Below are 18,828 nucleotides of genomic sequence, written 5' to 3'. Positions count from 1 at the left end.
GTAGTTGACGAACATATCAAACGGACCGGTTTCCTTTACCCACAATCCTCTGCTTTAAGTCCGTCCTTCCGACTTCCGTCTCATCTACGAGCTGAAGTGAGTATTTCTATCGGAAATTTTAATTCTACAATCTATGAACATCCTGCAATATTAAAGACACAATTGACCGTGCACGTCTTGTAAATATACATATTAGTGTTGCGCTGTCCTTTATATGAGGATTTTGATGTGGTTTAACGTATTTAAAGACATTTAAAAGCGTCGAACGGTACGGCAATGATTCAACCGGAGTGGCTTCAATGTTCCCTGGCTGAAAAGTTCCCATTTTCTTTGAGTTAGTGTTAACATTATATAGTTTGTAACGTAAGGTACTGATACTAGTTTATGTTACTATTATAACGTAAGTGCTACTTGCCCTATAGCCTGCCGGTTAGCTTGCGTTAAGCAACAACATTAGAACATGCTAGCATTATGCTAACTTTAGATTCATTTCTGTATGAAAGCTGCCAGGTTTAAGTCTGCAACCAAACTAATTTAAGTTAAGCGGCTGGTGCTGTTTTTCCCAAAGTTCTTAAGTGCATGTGACATTAACACTTACAACGTTCACATGTCCAAGCAGTAATGTATGTATACGTTGTAAAACTTTCACATGCTCAAGCAGTAATGTATGTATACGTTGTAAAACTTTCACATGCTCAAGCAGTAATGTATGTATACGTTGTAAAACTTTCACATGCTCAAGCAGTAATGTATGTATGTTGTTCTTAGATGGCCCCCACTAAGAAAGGAGAGAAAAAGAAGGGGCGTTCAGCCATCAACGAGGTGGTGACCAGAGAGTACACCATCAATGTCCACAAGCGCATCCATGGAGTGTGAGTACTGCCCTCAATCTATCTTTTATGAAAACTCTAAGCCATAGAGTATTTTTAAATATATGTGTAGTAGTATATTTTAGTCTATTAGAGTGTTTGTATATGTTTACATGTTATGAATGAGTGTTGTGTGTGTGTGTGTGTGTGTGTGTGCGTGCCTTAGGACCTTGACAGATCCATAATGTTTGTAACAGTTGGTTGTTAATGGGAAGTCATGCTAACTACTGTGCTCAACTATGTGTCTGTTTTTTTTTTACTATGTCTAAATGTATTGAAAGATGTACATCAACATTCATTCTCGGTGATTAATTACGTCTTCTAATTGCAGGGGCTTCAAGAAAAGGGCTCCCCGCGCCATCAAGGAGATCCGCAAGTTCGCAATGAAGGAGATGGGAACTCCTGATGTCCGCATTGACACTCGCCTCAACAAGGCAGTGTGGAGCAAGGGTGTTAGGTGAGATTATACACTGTTAATACTCATATCCGAACAAAATTGCACTGCCAATTAGGCCGAGTGATGTTTTGTTGAAGTCACAACAATCCTGTGACAGACATGTTTATTATCAACTTTTTTTATTTATTACTATGAATGTGATGACTGAAAAATAACTCACTGCACACTGCCCTGCTTTTTGCTACTTTGCTGTGCAGTGAAAGACTGTTTCATATCGGGTTTCTGTGAGATGGCATAATCTAGGAAATGGTGCATTTTAGTTTGACAGTCATCAATTTTAATGTCAATTATCGACTGCCACCAGCTGAGAAACGTATGCAAATGTATTCTCAGAATTCACGTCATTGTTGTGTAAAAAGTCAACATACTCCCGAATGCTGTGCTTAATGAGGATGTTTGCAGGACAATCCTTTACTGAGTGAAGTGTTGTAGTTACTGTTTTCTGATTCAGTATTGTCAATAAGGATAAATCAGACTAGAAGATATGAATGGAGGACACTGAATTCCCAGATTACTCTGCATATATTGGACATCCTACTGAAAAAGTGTCAGTTTTTCAGAACAACGTTTTTTTTAGCTTATCCTGAAGTTCTCATCTGATCGGGAGTCCTATGCAAAGTGGGGGCAGGGTGTTTGAGACAAACTGCCATTGTTAAAACCAAATAAATCTCATATCCCAAAGCCTTAAATGTTTGGCACACAGCACATTAACCAGCCTGAAATGAATGTAGACTTTGAAAGAAGTTTGACATCTTCAATCATTTTTACACCGTTGGAAATGTTTTGACACACAAACTTACATGGACATTAAATTGGAGCCATGATACATCTTCTGGCCAATGTAACGGTTGTATTTAATGAAGATATTAACTTATGATATGTGTGGTGCAGGAACGTGCCATACAGGATGCGCGTACGACTGTCCAGGAAGCGTAATGAGGATGAGGACTCTCCCAACAAACTGTACACCCTGGTCACATACGTTCCCGTCACGACATGCAAAGGTAATTATGTCGCGAACTGACTTTGTCATTCACCTACTGAAGCAACAAAGACTTTCATTAATCCCCCCTCCCCTCTCTTTTTCCAACAGGTCTGCAGACAGTCAATGTTGATGAAAACTAAACTCTGCGAGTCGAATAAATGAAAAATGAGGGGACATCTTGCCTTGTGTGTTTATTTCTGTGTCTGGATTTAATGGTCATATTTGGGGCATTTCTTGGATTTGGATTAAGGGTTATAATAATTGCATAGAAATGTATATGGAAATATTGAACTCAACCCTTTACAAAGTGCTTATAAATGTCCATTAGAACTAAATTCCATACCCTGAGAGCAAATGGTTTGTAATGACATGCTTGTTGAGAAAACTGCTCCTAGCTTTTTGTAGTGAACCGAAATTGTTCCAGACCATATCCCTTTCTGCAATAAAGTGATATTTAAGTTTTAGTATATCATTTGAACACTGATTGTCATGTCTTGGTATTAAGAACTGGTGTTGTGCTTTTGTGTACAATCTGTGGTATTGCTTTGCCAGGTCATTAACAATTAAGTCATAATACTCATCGAGTATCTGTCAGAATCTTACTTCGAACTATAACAGGATATACTGGCTGTTGAAATGATTGTCATTGTTACAAATGAAAGAAATGCTGCCAATTAATTTTTTCAAGCAACAAAACTAGTGCTATTACACTGGCTTTGAACAGTGCCATCCACAGACCCGCATAACAGACTATGCATAATTAATTGCTATACATAATTAATTGCATCATAAATTGTTTTTAATTGTAGGCCATGCATATGGAACTACATGCATATATAATCATGACTGCAGTCTTAAGTATCCTGTTTCATTGTGCATGAAGCAGTTTTATGGGTTGTTTTTGGATGATAATAAGTTACAATAAGTTATAAATATACTGCAAACTGCTGAAGTGGACGTCAGCTGTAAACGTGTCGCTGCTATGATGTCGCTAGTGGGCGCTGCTTGTTTGTAAGCAGTCAGGAGGTTGTGAAAAACAAGTTGCTCAGTGGCGCTTGAAGCCAAAATGGCTCAACTTTTAAGTATAACATTTCCCCGGATCTTCCGCATCCATGGGCCCATAGAGCATGCGCACTTGCGTTTTCCTTAAACCCACTCACGTGGATGAAGGAGGTAAAAATAAATCTGGACTCAGCTATTCGTGCATTTTACAACTTTTAAGGACCTAAGGATTTAAATAGAAAAATATATAAATTACACGCGGTTTGACAACTCGTATGTTTGGGCCCCATGGCATCACGTGACTAACACCGAAGTTGTAATACCACGGTTTGGCCACTATGAACATTTGCTTCAATGCCTGGCGCACTTCCGGGGGGCTTGTGGCAGGGGGAGGAGGGGAGGGGGGCGCATTACCGTTGTCTTTATACATCCATGGGCATCACTCTGCAAAGAGAAGCTATGGCTTCGTCCAACATTTACTCCAGAGGTTGTGCAGCTGTGAAGTTGTAACTCAATAAGAAGGTAAGACTCCAGGCTGCTCTTGGTGCTGTGTATGTTATTGACAGTGACATGGTTTACTATCAACACGTTAGAAAAAGAGTGTTGCCAACACATATTTAAGCTAACAGCTAGCTTCTTGAGTGCAGTCTTCAGTTAGATGTGTGTGCGTACAGGGGGAGCGCCGCTCACTGTTTCCATGAGCGTCGGCTGATGGGCGAAGCGATGCGGCACCACTGGCTGCTCCTTGGGGCTTGCGGCTGGGTGCTGCTCATCCTGATGTTTTTCAGCAAGTTCATCAGCTTCAGAGCTGTAGATGGTAAGTTGCTGGGTCTTATGTAGATTATTACAGTCAGCTATAGGGGTAAATGTGATCATTCTAATATGTATTTTCAGACTATGGAGAGAGAGTTGGTGGTCAGAGTTGGACAGGTACCAGGCAGCAAGGTGGTTAAACCAGTACCTGTTTCCAGCCCAGAGAAACCATTTCCACAGCCATCCGACCAGGTGACCAAAGCTGTAGGGGATGTGTTTGAAGTGTATGCCTGTCAATATGTCACAGTTGGTATTTGTGGGCATGTGTGTGTGTGTCACCGGGTCATTAGTTTGTCTGTAACAGAGAGGGGGGGAGTAGGGATCATTTAGTTACTGTTGAATCGCAACTGTTTTATTATTTATTTATTATTACTACATTATTAAAGAGCTTCATGTACGGTAATCCTTCTGTTTGCTTGCAATAAATGAAAAGCAGTTATGGCCTCATGCTCCTTTGTTTCCTCTCTGCAATAAGAGCACCATACTAACAACAAGGCTCTCAGTCACATCAGTGTTCTGTGTGTCTCAGTCCTCAGCAGTACCATCAGTGACAGATTGGCAGTCAGTCATTGAGAGGCGAATCGAGTTGCTCTCATCTGTATGTGAGAACAGCAGCCTCAGGAATTTGACTCACGTCTCCATCCGCAAGTTTGTCCTGGACCGGATCTTTGTCTGCGACAAACGCAAGATCTTGTTCTGCCAGACTCCTAAAGTGGGCAACACACAATGGAAGAAGGTCCTCATTGTGCTCAATGGTAAGTACGCGTTCGTTGAAGGTAATAACAATGTGTAGTGTAATGATTAGGAATGCCTGATAAATACCATTTGTGGTTTTGTGAGTGAGTGGGCACAAAATGAAAAGGTTTGTAAAACGTGTGGCTGCGTATTCACTGTCTGTCAGTTGATGATTTATGTTAATAACACCGACAGGAGCATTCCCCACTGTGGAAGAGATCCCAGAAAACCTTGTTCACGACCATGAGAAGAACGGCCTGCCCCGTCTCTCATCACTCTCGCCGCAGGAAATTACTCACAGGTTAGTTAAGAGTTACTGTGATACATGTAGCAGGGAGCAGGCTGTGCTAGTGTGAGAGTACATGTGAAAAATAATAAAACAAGATTCAAGCAATAGGCTTAAGGTAAATATTTAAACTTTTAAGGAACATACTGACATTCTCAGTCATACACACACAGTACACACAACACAGCGCTAGTAGATGTGCATCATTAAGAGTCACCAGCCAACAAACATTCAGAACATTCAGTAGCCGTGATAAGTGTTTACGACTGCAGAACTGTCTGCTGAGACAAACAATCAATAGAAATGTCATCGTTCACAGCCTTTTTCTCATAACCCTGTATGTGCCTCAACAGATTAAACACTTACTTTAAGTTTTTCATCGTGAGAGACCCCTTTGAGCGCCTGATTTCTGCATTCAAGGACAAGTTTGTGAAGAACCCACGCTTTGAGCCTTGGTACAAGCATGACATCGCCCCAGCCATCATCCGTAAGTACCGCAAGAGCCACCGCGACAGCGAGCTCTCCGCCTCTGGCCTGCACTTTGAGGACTTTGTCCGTTACTTGGGCGACGTGGAGGGCCGCCTCCGCATGGACCGACAGTTCAGCGAGCACATTATTCACTGGGTGACTTACGCAGAGTTGTGCGCGCCGTGTGAAATACACTACAATGTGGTGGGCCACCATGAGACACTGGAGCAGGACGTCCCACACATCCTCAAAGCTGCAGGCATCGACCGTCTGGTGTCCTACCCGGCCATTCCTCCAGGTATCACCCGCTACAACAGGTCCAAGGTGGAGCACTACTTCTCAGGCATCAGCAAGCGGGACATCAGGCGTCTCTACGCGCGTTACCAGGGGGACTTCAACCTATTTGGTTACCCAAGCCCAGACTTTCTACTGAACTGAAATTAACACTGACTAAAAGACAAGTTTTCATATAAAATCCTCTCAACATCTTTGGTTTACTGAGACAGAGGTGTATTGTAGCGGACAGTAATGTTTTTATTTTAGGAATAACTGACTGCATTGTGCAATGAGTTCAGGCTACGCAGTGTGTGGGGTGGAACAGCAAATATAAAGATCACATACAGGTACACATGCTATCTAATATTTAATGTTCATGAATGATTTGTCCTTGTACTCTGTAACGCCAGGGATACAGGCCCGTTACCCTGTAATGTAGCTATTATACTGCACTGTGTGGTCCACCAGTTTCAATGATTCATCTCGTGGAGGAAAGCGACGGACAGCGCTGCGCGGTTTGACGTGCCGTGTCTTTTCTGTACTTCTTGCTATCATGCTCGACACAGGGGAAGACCGTCTGTATCAGGGACGCTAACATTAAAGTAGAGTAAGTGAACGGAGAGAATATAACACAAACTTACTGGTCGATCATTCTCATTTGTTTTTAAGAGCTATAAGTCCGTGTTAACTTTTTATATTTTTTACCATTGTTCTTTGCTTTCTGCAAGTCATATTAATGCCTTGTAAAGTAAATTACTTTTCATATATCATGAAATAAGAAGACCTTGGTCCCGCCTTGATCCATACTGAAGCTACTGTTCTGGTTCTGCCTTTACTGAAACTGACAAAAGTTATTAAATGCTTTTGACTGATTAATTCAGATGTTAACCGCACTGGGACATCGAAGGCAACTGACACTGGGTTTTAAAGGATCGTTTTTCTATCAGAAATGTACTGTGTAAATGTTCTTAACATGACTTGCAACTCAACATTTGTATTACATGTTACTATTTATAATATTATTAACCTGACACTCACAGTGTCTAAATTGTAAGACACACTGCCTCCCTGCAGCCACGTGGTGACCTTTTGGACAGGCGGGCATAATACAAAGACAACACTAGTTAGTAATAAAGTTCCATGTGAAATGATGTGCGGTTCTTTCTTCTTCTGGGAGAAAAGATGTTTTGTGTGTGTGTGGTCCCTTAAATGTACTGCGTGTGTTGCTGCAATAATGTCAAACATCCACAAGGTGGCAGTAAGCTTACATTCTTTAGGTATTAGTTAAAAAGCCACAAACCCTGTTGAACCCTTGGATTAAATGTCACCACAGAGGGTTGTTGATAGACATTTAAACTGTAGGAATGAGGGCAAAACAATGACTTCAGAGCCACATGTCAGCAACAAACACTTGTAGACAGTGCGGGGTGCAGCAGTACTTACATTATCAATGTCATAAGTACAAACTTACCATACGACAGATTTAAGTTGATTTACGCTGCTTAAGCAGTTAGTTAAGTGTCTTAGATTAAGGCATTGTGTGTGTGTGTGTGTGTGTGTGTGTGTGTGTGTGTGTGTGTGTGTGTGTGTGTGTGTGTTGTTATTCTCTCTTCCCACTGCCAGGTTGTCTCTCATCCCGTCAGACTGGTTCTCCCGAGCTGTCGTTTGAATATTGAGTTGAAGTTTGTTTAACCAAAAAGCTTAGCTTTGTTTGTTTGTAAGTGTCAATGTGGATTTTGTGATAAATAAGTGGATTTAACACAACCCCTCTTATTTAGGTATATTTAGTAAAGATGCATGCTGGGGAGTACCAATGTATTTCAAAAAAACATCTGTTTATGTAACTTGCATAATATACCATGTACTATAATGGGTATGTGTAAACTATATTCAGCTATATCATGCCTTAAGAGTACAGGAAGAACAAACGTTTACCTAGATCAAGAGGTTACTGCAGTTTCTAGAAGTAGCACCTTTGGGTGCTCTACCGACGGGCCTTTAAGAATTCAATATCCTGCATATTGATTTGACGTGATGGGAAGCTGAAGCTACGACTCTTATCAAATTCCATATGATTAAGAAGGTAATTATTATCAATTATCAGAGAGATAGCCTGCAAAACCTCACTGACAAAACAGTCAAATTAGAAACACGATGTGAAAAAATACTGTTACATAGTAGTTACTATACAGAATATCACTATTTGAAGAAGGTAGTCAAACATATCATCTTAAAAGCCACTATTATACATTTGGCGTTTGGAGTAATGCTGAAATTAAATGATGTTATTTGTTCCCAATGCAGCTTTAGGAAGCACTGCACTAACATACACAGCACAGCATCACTCCTGAGATTGCTCACTTGCCACACCCATGATTACCAATATTGACACTCGGACATGCGCATGTCCATAAGGATGCTGTGTGGTGGGGGGTCCGCCCCTGTCTGCCTCTATTTATCTCACCTGCACCGCAGCTCGTGTGCATTGTTTATATACTAACATGCAGGTATAAACGTGGTAAAGTGAGTATGTGTGGATATGTCGGTATCCATGCTTGATGTATTGAGGCCCAGCCCTTTTCTTTCTGTGCGAAGCCGACCGGCTTCCTGTGTTTGTGCGGCTCTCAATCAAAACTGCGTCAAGTCAGGCAGAAGCGGGCAGGATGAAAGCGGAAATGAGGCCGTTTTGCTTTCAACATAAAATATATTTTGGAGAAAATTTTGACTTGCAGACACTCAAAATAAGAAATCGTGCAAAACACAATTTGGCAACACTATGAGCAGGTTATTATTAATTGTATGCGTTTTGATGATTTGTGCTAAATATATATATTTTTCATTTAATAGGTAATTTGCTTTTGGTTATTCATTAAAATCTGCTATTATTGACCTGAGCCAGCAGTAGTGGAGAGTTACTACAGTATACCATGTAAGTAATGTACTTAAGTACACTTGTTAAATACGTTTTATTTGTTTATATCCATACGCTACTTTTAACTACTCATTTCAGAAGAAGATATTGCTCCTTTTTACTGTACTACATATATTCGAGAGCTTTAAGGACTACTTAATTGATAGATTCAGGTGTGTCATACTAAACATAATCAACAAATGAATTATTATGCTTTGTTATAGATTAAACTAAGACACATGGCCATGCAAAAGGCCTATGAAGTTTAAAATTATTCATTGTCATAAGCACAACAATTATTACAGTTGTAGGCAATGACCATCTTGGATCTCAAGATCCCTCTAACATTGTTCAAACTACTTGCTTTGGTGAATTGGTGAATAAAATAAACATAGTAATAACAGCAAGTATTGCAAAAATCAAGAAACATTTATATAGAATAGAATAATAGAAAAATAGAAAAAAATACTATTGAAAATATGTACAAGAAACAAATATAGAATAGAAGAAAAATACAATAAAATAATGAACTCTAGAAATATGTATAATATATCTGAATTAAAAAAATAATTAACAAAAGTTCAAGTGAATAAAATGCAACTAATATAATACATTTAATCTGAATACAAGACACAAGAATGAAAAAGAAAAACAATTATTATATTGTTTAAATTCACTTTTAAAAAAAATGCAATTCTGTTTATCTCAGGTGTCTTTGGTCAAAAACAGTGAAACGTTTTCAGTGTCGCTTTTATTTTGAAACTCTCAGCCGGAAGTGGAGGTTTTCAGCCTGGCTTGACACCAGTGGCACGAGCAGGGAGAGAGCGGACAGGGAGCCCGCTGCTGCCACCTCAACATGGAGTAGCGAGATCCCAGCATTTACTGCTAAGGAGCGGATCCCACAGCGCGGAATACAGGACGGCCTTTATTTGATATATCCGCTGAAGTCCCCGCAAATGATACAACATCTATTACTTTTATAAAAGCGAAGGAAAGCTCGGCTTTTATTTGAAAGATGGCGAACGACTCTCCGGCTAAAAGTCTAGTAGACATAGACTTGGCTTCATTGCGGGTGAGTGCTGCCGAACCGAGCCTATGTTTTTTTTTGTTGTTTTGCTATCTTTTATTTCACGTTGCTCGATAAAACACACGTCCCCCAGTCTGCCGAACATTAGCGAGTGTTAACATATTCTCAAATGTCCTTTCTTGTTGGAGCTGAAGTATTAAAAATGACCGCTGAGCCATAGCGAGGTGTTGCCAGTGTCTGGTTTTCCTTTGTTCGAGATGCATTTGGCATGTAGGGTAGACCAGGGCGCAACAGCTGGCTCACACTGGACAATGTTGTGTATAAAATAAAAATATCAACATTGCTATTTATTTGAACTGAATCGTCTTTGTGTCTTTTTCTTTTCAGGATCCAGCTGGGATATTTGAATTGGTGGAGGTAGTCGGAAATGGCACCTATGGACAAGTATACAAGGTTGGTTGGAGGCGCAGTGCATGGCCTGTCCTGTTTTCACTGTGAATGCTCAGAATATCCAATGTTTTGTTATATTATCAAGCCTTGGGAACAAAAGAAAATGACATTTAAAAGAAATCACGTCTTGCAGATGTTGCTATCAGACCACATCATGGATGATTTTACAGAGACGTACTGTTCCGAGTTTCTATGGTTCTGTGTTTGGTTATCAGTGTGATCATAGTTAATTGTTCAGCAGGGCAGTGTGTGTGTAATGAGTGAATCAGACAGTCTACAGTCTGATGCATCATCTATCTTACATCACCTGCCTCACTGAAAGTAGGTGAGGAGGCAAGGATGGAGATAGATATCTGTCATAACACTAATCCTGCTGGCTTCGAGTCTCAGTCTGCAGCTCGTTCATTTCTATTCTTTAAAAAAAAAAATGTTTTTACACAAAACCAAATTTAATATCCTGTTTAAATCAGGACTTTTCCACTTCAGTGGATGGGAATCCCACTCTCCGGGCCATCTGCTCTTGGTGTCACATTTCTCTGTTGGAAATTAACATTGCGGCTGTTGAAAGACATTTCCAATGAGGGAGAGAGAGACAACGGCCGCTCGTGTGGAAGGCAAAGATGTGGTCGATGTGTCTGATGGAGGGATGGCCTTGGATTGGAGACACATCTGTCCTAGCCTAATGTTGCAATGGGCCTCCTTGTGTTGTTATTGCTGCAGCTAGAAAGTCAGTAGGCTCCATTTTGTTCCCCCACTGCTACACTGTTGGATGACATTTACCCACATGCCTATATGCAAAGCAGACATCTAGTTTGCTAAGCACGGCACAGACTGTTAATAGGCTAGTAGAAGCAGGCTAGTCAAAAAAAAAAACATCAATTTGCTTGTGCACTAAGCAGCAAGCTTAGCTGAGTATTTAATTCTGACAGCCCACAGTGCTCCAGTGACCTGCATTCAATCCCCTAGTGCAGTGAACTTCCAGGATACCCCCCCCCCCCCCCCCCCCCCCCCCCCTCCCCCTGCCTCATTTTACAGAGCGAACACATGTGTGCTCATATGATCGCCACACCTGAAATGAGCCCCGTGCAGTGTGGAGAGAAGGAGCGGATGATTGTCAAGAGGAAGTGTGATGCTCGCGTGCTATCTTGCCACCAGATGGTTTTGAGCCGGGGCGTATGGGACAGAGAATTACTGCTTCTTCCTCTTTTTGTCCCTTTAATCTCTCGCTCCATTCACTGTCCAGTGCTAATTCTATTTGCGAGTGCTGCTGTGTGGGAATGGAGCTTGTAAAAGAGAGGGCTGTCAGATTAGCTTGCAGTTAACACAAAGACATGGTCGTAACAGTCGGCATGAGATAAACCAAACTGTCTATAGCGAAGTCGTAGCTTACTGTAGCCTGATGCAGTAGTAGCCTCCTTTTCGATCAGCTGTCGGTCACTGCATTGACTGTCATGTTAACCAGTTGAATGAGCATGAGGCCTGTGGTGGTGGTGGGGGTGGGAGGGGGGGGCTGCAACTGGTAGAAGAGCAGCTGTCCAGCTCCAGACAGAAGCTGCACACCGCTCTCACAAAGCTGAGTTTGTCTCCTCGCTCTTTGGGTCTCTCAGTCCGTCCGTCGGTTAAGATCCACAGAAAGGAGGAGTTTGTCTGCAGGGTTTCAAACACCAACCGACTGAATAATCACAACAGCCCCCCAACTGAAAACTGGGTGGAGTTTCTTCTCCCTCTGAGGCCTTTTCTGCTTTGTCAAGCACTTGGTCACAGATTGCAAGGCCCTTTTAGATCACACAATGTGACCGAGCTTCTTCACTCATTGATTTGTGGTGACTTTTGATTCCTTTGAAACGTTTTTTTTTTCCTTGGCTTTTGTTATTTTTGATTTAAAGTGGACTATAGGGAGCAGACTGTCTGTCTGATTTTGATTAAATGTTGAATTTAATGCTGAATGGCTGAATTGTGCTCTGAACAGTTTTTGGTGCATTGCTGTGTGTGTTTTAAAAAGGACAAATCGCTACACAGAGGTTTCCCTGCCTCTCGAAACACAGATTCCTCTAATAAAGCCAGGTCCATAAACCTGATTAAGACCTATCGCTGCTGGCCTCGGATTAGATCCCACCAAAATCTATTTCTACATCTCTGCTGTGTTGCACTACTTGCAGCTTTACCCAGAAAAATATAGAACCGAGCCGTTCTGTAAGACCCGAAATGCCATGTCAAGGTTCTTGTGGCCGTGCTGTGCTGCTGGCTCTCTAGCTGTACTCTCTGCCAAGAGGGCAGCCGTTGCCCCTGGAGAGGTGCCAGATTACAGTCAACCTCTGAAAACACAGCACTGCAGAATTTGACTGACGGCCATAATGAAAATTACGTTATGGCTAAAAAGCCCCCCCTTTTTTTTAAATCACTAAATTTAGCTGTGGCCAGCTGGATTATCGGAACGTAAGCCCGGATCTATATACAGATTGAACACCCTTATGTGCACAGTATTATTATTACCATAAGTGATATTGGAAAGTATTGTAGTCGTGTGCTTGTGCTGAAGACGAGGCCGTAAAGAGAATTTATTGCATCCTTTATCGGTGTTTTAACCAAATTCTTCCGTGCTATAAACGAGTGTCGTTATCTCCACGTTCTTGGCAAATAACGGTTTGCTGGAAGCACGAGTACGTTATATACAATATGTTTGCCACACATGATTGATCTTTGAAAGCTCTGCTCGTCCTCAAGAGATTCTCCGCCTCCTTCGCTCTTTATCAGTTGGCCCTGGACCAGATGGCTCAGCGAATCGTCTCAGGTGCTTCACTCTGAGGGATACAGGAGTTAAAAGAAGAGAGAGAGTAATGAAAACATGGAAAAGGACATCATTCCTCAAATTGTGTGTGTGGTATGCAGGGAAGATTCCCTCTCCGCTCTACAGAATGGCCATATATAGTCAGGCCTGAGGCACCAGAGCCCCTGCTGACCGGCCTCCCTGCTATGCATCCATGGGGACGTGCCAAGGCTGTGCCACCACTACTTTCATACCGCCATGTCCCGATGTTTCATGTGCACGCGAGTGTTTGGTTCAAATCTATGGCGAATTGACTTGGGGGGTCTATTTGCTGCACTCACTCCCTGATAATCACCAACATAGTCATGTGACTGAACACTCACCAACACAAGCACGAAATGGAAAAATGTTATCTGCGCATGCACTACACTTCTCTAGTAGGCTTGATTGACATCCAGTGGTGTCATCTGCGAAAGACACATTTCCTCCAGCAAGCTCATTCAGGAGCAGCTTAAAGTATGTTCCTGTAGCTCAGCAGCTCCTCCTCTCCCAGCACTGGCCGTCCTTTGTTTTGTCCCCCAGCCTTAAGGGGCTGCTTCGCCCCTGCCCTCAGGACAAGAATCTCTCTCCTCAGGGGGCGAGCTATGCCTTGATGGGCACAAGGAGTGGGAGCTGCTTCCGCGGAGGGAGCTGAAACTCTCACACAATCTGTCAAATACCTAACAGTGCCATATGGAGCTGGCTGGCCGAGACTGGCGCTCACCTCAGGGCAGTGGCTATCAGCGATGTTGGTTAAAATGGTAGGTTTTATGAAATGGGATGCTGCTGGAATCTTAATCCAGTCTGCGACCAAGTGAAAGATTCTCCAGGTTGCTCGTCAAACTCCGTGATGCCATGTAGGCGCATCAGCTCGCCACAGAGGGGGTGGGAGATGCTGTCTCCAGCCTCAGTCATGTGACAGAGCGAGGCCGTTTCCAGAGCCTGACTGATACTGGACTCATTTAGACGTCAGTGTTAATAATCCAGTTTTGGTCAATCACTATCTGTATTTGAAGTACACGTAACACACATTGACGGATGTTTTATCGGCAGAGTTGACAGTAAATCATATATTTTCAGAACACGTCTGTAACCTAGTCTGGTGACACTGTTGTGTACAATTTAAAGACACTGGACTGGGATTCTGTGCAGATCAGTGGGTTTGTTTTCACAATGATTAATTAATTTGAGTAATATTGAATTGACCACCTTTTAATTAATTAAAAATGTAGATGGAAATAGTGACATTTTTTAAAAATTGCGTCCCAAATAAAGACACAATTGTTGGATCTAGAAGAATCCGTGTGTTATTAACGGAGTACTGTTTTAACTTTATGAATATAACATTAGATCCCTTCTGAATGACTCTTGTGTAGAGCTCAATGGTGAAGGTCCTGGGAGCCTGGCTGCTGATTGGCTGTGCAGCTTTTAGGTCAGAAACAGGGGGAGTTGAAGTGTCACCCACGCTGCGACATGGGCCATGCTCCCAAATGATCTATTATCCACGTTAGCACACATGCTAAGCAAGTACGTTTCGTTCGTGCTCTTTTTAAATGGCTGTGGATGCGTGAAACATTTCAAGCTCAAGTTAAAGCGGCCACACACTCCTCCACTCTGCATCCTCTCCAACTGACAGTGTGCATCTCTTTTGTCCCCATCTCCCTCACAGTGACCCTCTCCCTAATGGGTGTCACAAGACCCACAGACTGGCCACACTGCGTGAACAAAACTCTCTGTGTCTGTCCGTCCGTCCGTGTGCGTCTGTGTTCATGCCACTGTCTGTGTGAAGCTCATTGAGAAACCTCATTACCCGAGTGGTGTTGAGATGAGACACAAAGGCGCTGGCGGACCAGACAGTCTCTAGCCTGTCTTTCTCCAGCGCCTTTACTCGTCAGAAAGCCCACATTTCTTCAACACTCTTCTTGTTTTAATGTGCTAATGTGCTCGGACAAATAGATCTTCTCATCTCACGGTCTAAATCAGGGATGGGATTGTTTTTTTTCAGGAGTAAATTCCTTTTCTTTTTTAACACCCACTCAAGTTGCTCTCATTCCTACCACATGCAGTTAAAAACCATTTCCGAAACAAACAGCTCATCCTCTCGTTTTTATGTTATTTTAATGACCACATACCAGGGCTGAGGACGTTTTCTCACAGCGAGAATCCCACTTGCGTCTTTCCCTGCTTTAAAAACCTGCAAACTAGCAACTGAAGTAGACATACCTTTCAATTACAGCTGTAATTTACTGCATTTTGTTGCTGGCTGGTTTTCACTTTTACACGCTTCAGGTGTAATATTTAAATTCCTGTTTAGACCTGAGAGAAGTCTCCACACACTCCCTTACAGCAGCCAACTACTGCACTGCGATCAATAGACGTACAGCCACATCACCTGGACTCCTGTTGGGACTCTTACTGAGCTTATATTCCTATTCACACGTCATCCTTCCCTTTTCTCAGCTTCTCTCCGCTCACTTCTTTCACATCTTTTATTCTCCGTCCACTCTCATCACCGTTTCTGTCTTTGTCTCTGCCACTTCTTCCACCCTTGCTTCTCTGGGGGAGTGGTGTGTGTGTGTCTGTGTGTGTGTGAGAATTGGGTCAGTGTGCTGGTATGCAGCAGCAGTATAACGTGGAAGAGCCGAGAGAGGCAGGGGCAAGGCACAGCCCTGGATGTCATGTGCTGCTTCTTACTGCTGATTGATCCTCTCTTTTCCCCAGCATGCATCTGATGTGTGTTGTGAAAGGCGCAGGCAGAACTGTGCACCTACGCGTGTACTCCAGACTTGTGTGACCTGCCTGTTTATCACCTTCCGTCCACCCACCTACTCACTCTGCCAGTTCAAATGTCACCTTAGATCTTCACATGAACTTGCGCGAGGGCGTCATCCATCGCTCATTACCACAGCTCTACCAGCTCACACTCACACTCACACCAGTGACCTTTTTAAGAACCAAGCCATGGCACCCAGCAGGTCTCTCCCTCCCTTGCTGTGTGAACTCATAATATGAATCGGAGTTTGTTTTGCACCTACACGGCTAGTTAGAAACCATGTCGGCCAATTTCAGCACTGCGTTGTGCAATGGCGGCGTGAGCCAAGTGTCTTGTTGTCTCGGTTGACCTGGTTAGAAAGCCAGCCAGCATTTTTGCAATAAGTGTGATTGATCTTGCATTAATATGAATAATGTAGGAAGGGAGAGGTTCTTTGTGTTCTGGTCAATCAGGATGCAGAGGATGCGAGCCTTGTGGAAAAGTGTATATGGGGAAACAGAACTCCTCCTTTGTCCGCACTCTGTGGGCAGACCACTAACAGTACTGCTGAGCATTAGTGCTCACTTCTGTTAAGTGAAAATCCACCCTAAAACAAGAATCACTGCTTTGCTGTAATCTTGAACTGTTTTTAATTGATGAGGCATGGGGATGACACCCGGTGTGTATTTCTCTTTACAGTTTGTAGTTTATACAGGAAATAATGCTCATTTAATGGGGAAGTTCAAATTCTACAAACAATAGAGCAGCCGGTTAGAGCCTCGCTTATCGACTTTGTAGCGTTTTCTTCTCCACAGTGTTGTTAACAGAATGGTGTATTTAGTTTTAGGGTAGATTTGAAGTTTATGTCTCTGGCTCTAAAGCAGTAAGTCAGTCGGTGGTTTAGTGCTGAGCTGGAGGGAGGCCAGCAGCACATCTGGCCATGGTTAAGAGGAGCTGCGATGGAGGGAGAGCTGAGTGATAGCTCAGTGCCTCAGATAACCCCTCCACAGCCGCGCCCAGCTGGCTGCTTCAAGGGCCCTTCAGGGCCTCGCTGCAGCCCTCCTGTGACCAGCCTCTTGTAACAGGGGCCCAACCACAGAGCTGAATCCATTATCCATAAGTCTACCATTAGAAAATGTAATTGTCAGCAGTTTTATAATTGAAGAATTGTTTGAGTTGCTTATTAAGGAAAATGGTGAACATTTGATTGTGTCCTTCTCCTCAGTATGTGGTTTTCTGTAAATGGAATATGTTTGAGACATTTAGAGCCTTACCTTTTCTTTGTCTTATGAGATAATAAGAGTTTTGGATTGAGCAATTTAAAGATTTTAAATTTGCTGACATTTCGTAGAATAAATGATTAATCTGTTAACGAGGAAATATCTTGCAAATGAATGGATGATAATCCTTAGTAGGATCTATTCAGCAGGTTTGGCAGCATCTTTTCTCCAAATACAACTTTCCAAATCGTTCCTGTTGTAATTTGTGCTCATTCACATCATTTGTAATGACTTATGCAGCTCAGTGTCGACCCTAAAGTAACCGCTCAAAGTTTTCCTTATTTGAAGGAAAATGGACGGATGAAATGAGGGGATTAAGCACGTCAAGAAACTTGTGTGTAATCCAGCCATCGCATTACTCGTATGCTAATATTGTGTAACCCGCTTGTTTTGTGGTATCAAAATGCAATAACCTTGTGGCCTAGATAACTCTATCTCCACCCACAGGCTGAGAGATGTTTGGGTTTATATGACCATACATGCGTCAGGCTCACAGAGAAGGAGTCATAGCTCCTTCATATCCTCACCTCCTGGTATCTCTTCCAAACCACATCTTTAAATCAGCAATAAACCCAATGTAAACAGACATTTTTGTTAGGCTGTCATATTTATACACACATTTATCTAGGCACCGTCAGCTGTGAAATTGTAAGAATTAACAGCCAAAAGGAGAGATTAATGATTAATGGTTAGCTGTATTCAACACGTATCTGGACGGCCTCTCCTTCTTTGGATCAAAGCAAGCTTTGTCTCAAAAGAGTATTACATTCAGAGCGAGCTGCAGTGCTAACACAGGAGGGTTGCTGGAGTGCAGCAAGAGAAAGCAGTGCTGTGGTATTGACACCATCTCACCTCCGCAGGTGTGGTGTTTACACCTGGCGTGGGCTGCAGGGTTTAAACAAGAGAAAACGAGGTGGCAGTGAGTCGGTGTCGACTCTCTGTTTAGGGTTTGTAGATTCAAACAAGATGGTAATTCATGCAGTAACATCATGCTTTTGAATTTGCAATCATTTCTCAAAAATTAGACCCTCCCTCCTTTTGACATAGAAATTAGCCCGGGGGTATTTTATTGCCTTTTTATTAATGTGATATTGCTTTAAACAATTCATTAGCAAAATTAATTAATTTCCTATCATTCATCCAAGTAATTAATTCACTAATTGTTTCAGCTCATAATAAATGGTTACTGTAAAATTCTAATGACATACTGCGGCATCACGTTTTTCACAATAGTCTTCTGAAGCACCGGACTTTTAAGATATATCTCTGCGACTTATTAACAGTTTAATTAATAAATCCTGTGACTACAAGTTGCACAAGTGCAATCAAGGCACCGGGATGAGGAGCTCCTCCGAGTGACACCTGTGACCCAGCAAAGTGGGCTGCATCAGCGCTAGCAGCTAGCAGCTAGCAGCTAGCACATGGGGAGCTGAAGGCCATAATGACAGCTCGTCTGTTGTTTTTTTAGTGGCGACCCCTGGAATCAAAGTGGAGAGGATTAAAGGCATTGTTAAGTGTCCCTCTCATCCCCCTCTCCTGTCCAGTGAAAAGAGAGGGCCCCTAAGCCTGCGTGGCTTTTATTGCCATAATCCATACAGTTTCAATTGACTATGGAATGCACTGGCTAAGATGAGGACGGTGGGGGTGTTGGTGCCGGGGGTCCATGTGTGTCTGAATGTGCATTTACTGTACGTGTGTCCTCTTTCTGCAA

The 18,828-nt window shown here is 42.5% G+C and overlaps 3 protein-coding genes across 19 annotated transcripts in view; all 3 read left to right on the top strand.

The window, feature by feature from the left end:
• Window positions 1–39: 39 nt before the first annotated feature.
• rpl31 (ribosomal protein L31) lies at window positions 40–2,485 on the top strand. The gene is made up of 5 exons (XM_029449015.1): window positions 40–96; window positions 769–872; window positions 1,201–1,326; window positions 2,218–2,330; window positions 2,420–2,485. Exons 2-5 carry the CDS (start codon window positions 769–771, stop codon window positions 2,449–2,451), a joined length of 375 nt encoding a protein of 124 aa, XP_029304875.1. The 5' UTR covers window positions 40–96; the 3' UTR covers window positions 2,452–2,485.
• Window positions 2,486–3,709: 1,224 nt separating this feature from the next.
• On the top strand, window positions 3,710–7,028 carry chst10 (carbohydrate sulfotransferase 10). The gene is given in 7 exon segments (XM_029449105.1): window positions 3,710–3,835; window positions 3,988–4,130; window positions 4,208–4,242; window positions 4,244–4,318; window positions 4,656–4,881; window positions 5,057–5,162; window positions 5,501–7,028. Coding segments are annotated over 6 exon segments (1,101 nt in total). The 5' UTR covers window positions 3,710–3,835; window positions 3,988–4,024; the 3' UTR covers window positions 6,054–7,028.
• A 2,576-nt stretch (window positions 7,029–9,604) lies between these two features.
• LOC115016903 (mitogen-activated protein kinase kinase kinase kinase 4) overlaps window positions 9,605–18,828 on the top strand; it is a 33,303-nt gene continuing 24,079 nt past the window's right edge. For all 17 annotated transcript variants that reach the window (XR_003833207.1, XM_029445060.1, XM_029445120.1 and 14 more), the window contains exons 1-2: window positions 9,605–9,874; window positions 10,217–10,282. Coding sequence is in view for 16 of the 17 variants with exons in the window: in XM_029445060.1 (XP_029300920.1) it covers window positions 9,818–9,874; window positions 10,217–10,282 (123 nt within the window). In the remaining variant the exon portion in view is untranslated. The remainder of the gene's footprint in view (window positions 9,875–10,216; window positions 10,283–18,828) is intronic.

The sequence above is a fragment of the Cottoperca gobio genome, chromosome 2 (genome assembly GCF_900634415.1).
Source record: "Cottoperca gobio chromosome 2, fCotGob3.1, whole genome shotgun sequence".
Lineage (NCBI taxonomy): Eukaryota > Metazoa > Chordata > Actinopteri > Perciformes > Bovichtidae > Cottoperca > Cottoperca gobio.
Note: the sequence above shows the minus strand (reverse complement) of the source record. Positions and strands in the feature narration are given on the sequence as shown.